This window comes from Antrostomus carolinensis, unplaced genomic scaffold (genome assembly GCF_000700745.2).
Source record: "Antrostomus carolinensis isolate BGI_N321 unplaced genomic scaffold, ASM70074v2 scaffold53926, whole genome shotgun sequence".
Lineage (NCBI taxonomy): Eukaryota > Metazoa > Chordata > Aves > Caprimulgiformes > Caprimulgidae > Antrostomus > Antrostomus carolinensis.
In genome coordinates, this window is record NW_010323622.1 from 1 (window position 1) to 6,710 (window position 6,710).

The 6,710-nt window shown below is 44.1% G+C and overlaps 1 protein-coding gene across 1 annotated transcript; it reads left to right on the forward strand.

The window, feature by feature from the left end:
• Positions 1 to 2,994: 2,994 nt before the first annotated feature.
• LOC104527007 (pre-mRNA-processing factor 39-like) lies at positions 2,995 to 6,457 on the forward strand (the record flags this gene model as incomplete). Its single annotated transcript, XM_010170612.2, has 5 exons — positions 2,995 to 3,341; positions 3,636 to 3,761; positions 4,404 to 4,522; positions 5,355 to 5,522; positions 6,277 to 6,457. Coding segments are annotated over exons 1-5 (924 nt in total), but the record flags the coding sequence as incomplete, so codon positions are not given.
• Positions 6,458 to 6,710: the final 253 nt, after the last annotated feature.

Genomic DNA, 6,710 nt, shown 5'->3' on the forward strand with positions numbered 1-6,710 from the left:
ATCCGGTGTTTCCGTTAGTTAATTTATATTTATAACACAACCAGTGTTGTGAGCAATAAACGCTTAATTAAAACGGGATAAATAATGTGTTGACATAAATGACTTAAAACTGGTGCGTGTAATTGTCTAATATTTAGTTATTTTGCCTGAGTGGTGTGGAAACCCCTGGAATTGGGTTTCTCTGTTCGTGTCTGGCTGTGCTGGACGTGCGTCAGCTCCCTGGGTCGAGGGGTGTTTGTGGGGGGCCAGGGTCGATCATCTCGGCTGTTTTAAACCCTCAGTTCCTGTGAGCCTGTGGCTGAGCCTTCCTTCCCCAGGGCTGCTCTGGAACGTCTTCAAATGTCAAACAGACTTTTCCTTTCTTTTTGAAACTTGTGTGCAGAGATGACCCAGCACTGACTGCTTCTCTCTTGTTCTTTCTTTTTCCTTCCCCTCATCTGAACACAGCTGGATTTGGAGGAGTTGGTTTTTAAGCTGCAGTACATCTTCTCACACCCTGAGTGCTGGGTTCAGTGTTGGGCCCCTTACTCCAAGAAGGACATGGAGGTGCTGGAGCGTGTCCAGAGAAGGGAACGGAGCTGGGGAAGGGTCTGGAGCACAAGTGTGCTGAGTTCCCTTGTGGCTGAGGGCACTGGGGGGGTTGAGCCTGGAGAAAAGGAGGCTGAGGGGAGACCTTGTGGCTCTGTGCAAGTCCCTTGGAGGAGGGTGGAGAGAGGTGGGGGTGGGTCTGTTCAACCAAGGCCCAAGGGACAGGACAAGAGGAAATGGGCTCCAGTTGTGCCCAGGGCAGTTGAGATGGGATGTGAGGAAGAATTTCTTTGCTGAAAGGGTTCTGAGGCATTGGAAGGGGTTGCCCAGGGCAGTGGTGGAGTCCCCATCCCTGGAGAGATTGAAGAGTCGTGTAGACATAGTGCTGAGGGACATGGGTTAGTCAGGGACTTGTCAGTGTTGGGTTCATGGTTGGACTCGATGAGCTTAAAGGGCTTTTCCAATCCAGACCATTCTCTCTGTGTGTGATTCTGAATCAGCTAGAGAGGGAAGGCATCTGTCAAATATCAGAATAAGCTTAGGTCATAAATTATTTCATGTTTAAAATGAGTTGCTTTAGGTTTTTCAAATTTTATAGCTGTAAACAACCTTTAAACTGGTTTAATTTTTTTTTTTTCAAGTGTTGGGACTGCCTTTTGCATAACCCACTCCTTTTACACCTTGATTTTGTTCTTTACAGAGATAAGCTGTGAACGGTAGCAGCTGCTTTAATTTGGCACCTCTGCTCTGTATGTTAAAGCTGTAGCGATACTGCTTTGATATTTAATTTCTTAACTTATAAATTATGTTTATTCTTAAATCAATTTTGAAGACACATCTCCAACACTCACCAAAGAAACCAGCTTTTGATGCAGGTTTCAGGAGTGGCCCAGGTTGTGGGGAAGAACTGGTTGTTAATGAAATAAACTGCTCCTCTTACAGAGTCGTGCTCTTCTCCTGTAGAACAGAAGCGGTGTAGTGCTCTGTGGAGTCACATCGTGTTCCTGTGGCTGTTAAATGCCTTGAACTGTTCATTTTAATGAGCAGTTTCCATATAAAGTTATGGAATTCTGAACTGTTTACCTTAAAGGAAAGTTGTATTTATTTGGTTTCCAGATGGTGCACAGAATGGAGAATAAAAATAATTATTTTTTTTAAAAAAAACAGTAATTAGAAAACTTGCAGAGTGGACCCTGTGGAGCTTTTAACCCTGCTCCCTCGTTCCTTGGCTTGGTGGTCTCCCAGGAGAACAGGAACTGTGATCTCACGTGTTGAACCTGCTGAAGTTTGGATACAGGTGTTTTTCCTTTCCATCAGTGTTTTCCCTCCGCTGGTATTGATGGTTTATCAGTGTGTTTGTTGAAGTGAGAGCGAGACATCTGCTTGTTCTCTTGTCAGGCTTTCAGTGGGAAAGAATTCTGGAGGTACCTAGTGGGGTGGGGAATGCTTGGGTTTTAAATGCTGAACTTATTTATTTGCCATCTTCTCTGAGAAGTGAAGGGGAATAGGAGTGGCAGTGGCTATGGTGCATTTGAGGATGGAGCTCTCGTGCTGTTCTTCACCCAGAACAGATTCACAGCTAAAGGTGTTGTGTTTTACCTGGGTATTTATTGGGTGTCCTGGAGTCCATTAGTCCTCGGGATCTGGTTTGGATGTGGGGAAGGTTGGGCTGAGTGCCTCAGGCGAGATCAGCTGGGCTGAGCCTGGCAGAGCAGCACCAGCACAGCCCCCTTAGGCTGGCCTGGCCTTGGGGAGCAGGGCAGGGCTGGGCAGCAGTTTGGCAGGGCGATCACAGTGAAGAGTGGGAGGTAGCTGGAGTCTGTCCTGAGGGGCAGGAGGAGCCCTTGGCATGGAGCTGTGTGCGGAGCAAGTGACTGCACGAGGGACTGGCCTAAGTGCTTTTTCTGGCCCTCTGATGCTGGTTAGTTTGTGGAGACATCATTAGTGTAGACTGAGCCTGCTGCTGGTAGTAATTATTTCCTTTGCAGAGTTATCACTTAAGCCAGTCCAGCTGGGCATTGAGGGTACGTTTTAACTGGTACTTAATTTGCAAAGAAGTTACTGATTTGTACCAAGTAGGAGAATTGAGTAAATGAACATAGTTCTTTATGTGGAGTAAACTTCCACCAGACTCACACAGAAAAACTGTGTTGGTTCACTTTTATACCTCAATAGCTACGTGTGATAGTTTTTTAGAAAAACAATCGTTCATGAGTGCAGATGTTAAGATGTGTGACTGCTATTAACATGGCTTTTTAATTGTGAATTAGGCACAAGAGTGGAGCAGATCTGATTGATGGAGGTTTGTGGTGAAATATACGAACGCCTGAAGCACTTGGGTGACTCTTGCTTAATAATTCACAGCCAAGTTCTCCTGGAATCTTCACTGCATGAATCTTCACTGCATGAATCTTCACTGCATGAATACTGAGTCTTTTTGTTTCCGCAGGACCTCGCGCTACGGACCAGCAGTAACCTGAGCCATGGAGAACGCAGAGAGCACGGAGGAGGAGAAGCCGACTGTCAGCAATGAGAGCACAGACAACGGCGCTGAAACGGCAACCGAGGAACAGCAAATGGACTTCAGTACAGAGATTATGAGTGTGACTGAGATGGAACAATCACCTGATAGTTCCCCTGACCTAAATGAAGAGAACACGCAGGAGAGTGAAATTCCAAATATCGAAAGTTTACAGACATCGGATATTGAGACCTGCTTCCCTCCAGATTTTGACAAGTTCTGGAAAGTAGTAGAGGACAATCCCCAGGATTTCACAGGATGGGTGTATCTACTGCAGTATGTCGAGCAGGAGGTTAGTACCTGCCCCCTTATTCCTTATCCTTCCAGAAATAAACAAAGAGAAACCAAAACAAGTCGTGGATATTCCAGTGACAGATCTCAGACTGCACATCAGGCTTTCACAGGTACTGTTTGCAGACAGTTGCCCTTGCCAGTGCTCTCAGCAGAGATCACAAACTAAAGCCAGTTCTTTTTAAGACAATGTTAAAACAGTTGTTTTTAAAATAACGCGAATGCTTTGGGTTTGTTTGTTTGTTGTTTTTTTTTAAGGAAAAGATTCATTGCTTTTCTTGTGTGTTTCTTGCAGAACCACTTGCCAGCTGCCAGGAAAGCATTTGACAGGTTTTTCACGCATTATCCATATTGCTATGGATACTGGAAAAAGTACGCCGACCTGGAGAAGCGACACGACAACGTTAAGCAGTCTGATGAGGTATGTAGGCAGCTGGGCACAGCTATTGCCATCGGTCCTGTTAGCCAAATAATGACTGAGGGGCTGCGAGTCATTTGGCTGCCAGTACCCGCCGTGTACGCTCAGGTTTGTAGGGGTTTTGTTTGCACTTGTCACCTCTGTGGCATTTGTAGCTAATGTTTTTTCTCTTTGTTGGCAGGTGCGTTAAACCTCTACAGTTTGTCAAGCTTTGCAGTGCAAGCCTCTGTATTACACTGCAGCTTAACAAGTAGGGCAGGGCTTTTCTGTCACTTTACGTTTATTACTCATTTTCAAAACAATATAGTTGGTTTTGCTGGTCACAATTGCTACATCTTATTGCATTTTTGGTCAGACGCTGTCAATGATGCTCTAATGGGTCTGTGCCCTATGGTCTGTACCCCAAAGCCTGCCCACACAACCTGGTCAGAATGCAGGGACCGCTGCGCTTTGAAGATCAAGACTCTGCACGTGGAGATCAGAACATTGCCATGTTCTATCCAACCTCCACCCAAATGGTAATGGTAGATTATTTAAACAAAATTCCAGTAATTAGTATTTCTAAGGTTCACCGGATAACACAGTGTTGCCTCTCTATTAGGACGCCATTGAGTATTTGAAGTACAGTTGGTGTTCTCTTCATAGGTTTATCGCAGAGGGCTTCAGGCAATTCCTCTTAGTGTTGATCTTTGGATACATTATATTAACTTCTTAAAGGAGACCTTGGACCCTGCTGACCCTGAGACTAACAGCACTATTCGAGGGTAAGTTGGCAGCAGGCTGAGGGCTACGAGAAGCCCGAATGTACAGTCACAAGCAGTGTGATCAGATTAATACCAAAATGCCAATTTCATGATGGGACTCAATGATCTTAAAGCTCTTTTCCAATCTAGGCAAGTCTGTGATACATTTAAGCAAAGGGACAAGCTAAGAACAACCTGCAGTTCCTTAAAGACTTTTAAAAGGTGATGGAGCCAGATTCCCTAAGAAAGAGTAGACAACACAGTGCGGTACAAGCATCACGTGTTCTGACTTGATATCTTCAGAGCAGACATTAGGAAATACTTAGTGCAGCCCTGGAACAGATTCCCCACAGAATTTTTGGGATTTAATTCCTTGTAGGTTTTCAGGGTATGGCTGAAATGTATCTGACCTCATCTGTTACCAGCCCTGGTCCTGGTTAGAGTAAGAGGTTGGACTAAAGTTTGACCCAAAACCTTAACTGAACTTTAACTGAAGCAGCTTCTAGCTGCATGTGTGCCAGACTGCTAAAGTAATGGGTTTAGAATGTTTCCAGAGTGAAAGTGGTAAAGTTTGTGTATTTTCCTAATATCTGGCGTTCCTGCAGGAGGCTTTTTCTGGTCCCTTTATTTGTTCTGTTGTGATAGTGCTGGAGGGAAAAAAAAAAGTGAGTGTGAACTTTCTAAAATTCTGTAGATCTTGCTAGAGATATCTAGAAAATACTTTGAAGAATTTAAATAATGAATATAAGTGTGGTTGCAAGTAAATGAGGCTGCTCATAATCTTTAAACAACTGAGAGCCAGAACTTTTCTTCCTTGTTCTGTCACCACATGTAGAATTATTTGATTTTCCAGAGCCTATGAACACGCAGTCTTAGCTGCTGGGACAGATTTCCGTTCTGACAGACTATGGGAAATGTATATAAACTGGGAAAACGATCAGGGAAACCTAAGGGAAGTTACATCCATATATGACCGCATCCTCGGAATTCCAACACAACTCTACAGTCATCATTTCCAGAGGTAAAGAGAAAACAAAGCTCTAGTTAGTGCTGTGAGCTGAACCTCCTTCTGTAAAGGTGAAAATGTCCACCCAGAACAAGAGCTTCAAGTAGTAACTGAGTTTTCTGTGCTTATTTATGTATTTGTGTACTCACACACACAGTCTGACTGATTGTTTTAAAGCACTGACACACATTTTAGGAATTTGGTTTTAGATAAATTCACAAATGCTGCTGTGGAATAAAAGAAGACCTTGGAATTGTGAGGAAGAAGAGAGGATGTCTGTAGAAAATCAGAATGAGCAGTTTTGAACTTTAATTCCTCGAGCAATGCTCACATGTGGTGAAACAGCAATTTAACTGACTAAAGGGAAATACTTGGTTAAGCTTTGGATAGTCGAATTGTGCATTAATACAAAGAGGTTAAGGAGGAACCAGAAACCTTAGTTAAATTATGTGCTAATCATCCCCAACTTCTACAGCTCTATTGGTTTGAAAACAAAGTAACTTCCTCTAAAACTGATCTTGTCCTTTGCCACTGATGGTCTGTCTTTGCCACTGAAGCTCATCCACCTTCTGTTTCTCTTTGAGAGGGGAAGCTTTTGAAGTCTGATAGATAGCAGCGTGGTGCCAGGGAGTTGTCAGGAGCTGCATTCCCAGCTTTGCTCTAGGTGGATGCAGTAATGGGGAACCCCACTGGGATTTATTATCCTGCTCTGGTCCCGCAGAGTATTGCGACATCAAATTTGTGTGGACTTGTTTCTGACTGTTCTTAGGTTTAAAGAACACATACAGAACAACTTGCCTCGAGACTTTCTGACTACTGAGCAGTTTGTTCAGCTGCGCAGGGAACTGGCATCTGTGAACGGCCATAGTGGGGAGGAGGCACAAGCTGGGGACGACCTGCCCTCTGGTACTGAAGATATAACTGACCCTGCCAAGGTGTGTACACAGAGGGTGTTTGTTGGCACTTCCTGCCTTACTCTGCGGCTGAAAGATGAGTTTATTTGTGGACTATTTAGTATATCTGTAGCTGAGGTGTTCCCATAGTTCTCCTGCCTGTCATTGCTCTTTGGCTCATGGGATAACTGCTTTTGTCTACAGGACACACCTTTCCAGTGTTTTCATAGATACTAAAGAAACTGAGTTAAAAATGAAAGAAGTGATGGACACTCATCACTGTCGGTCTGTTCAACCAAGGAACAAGGGA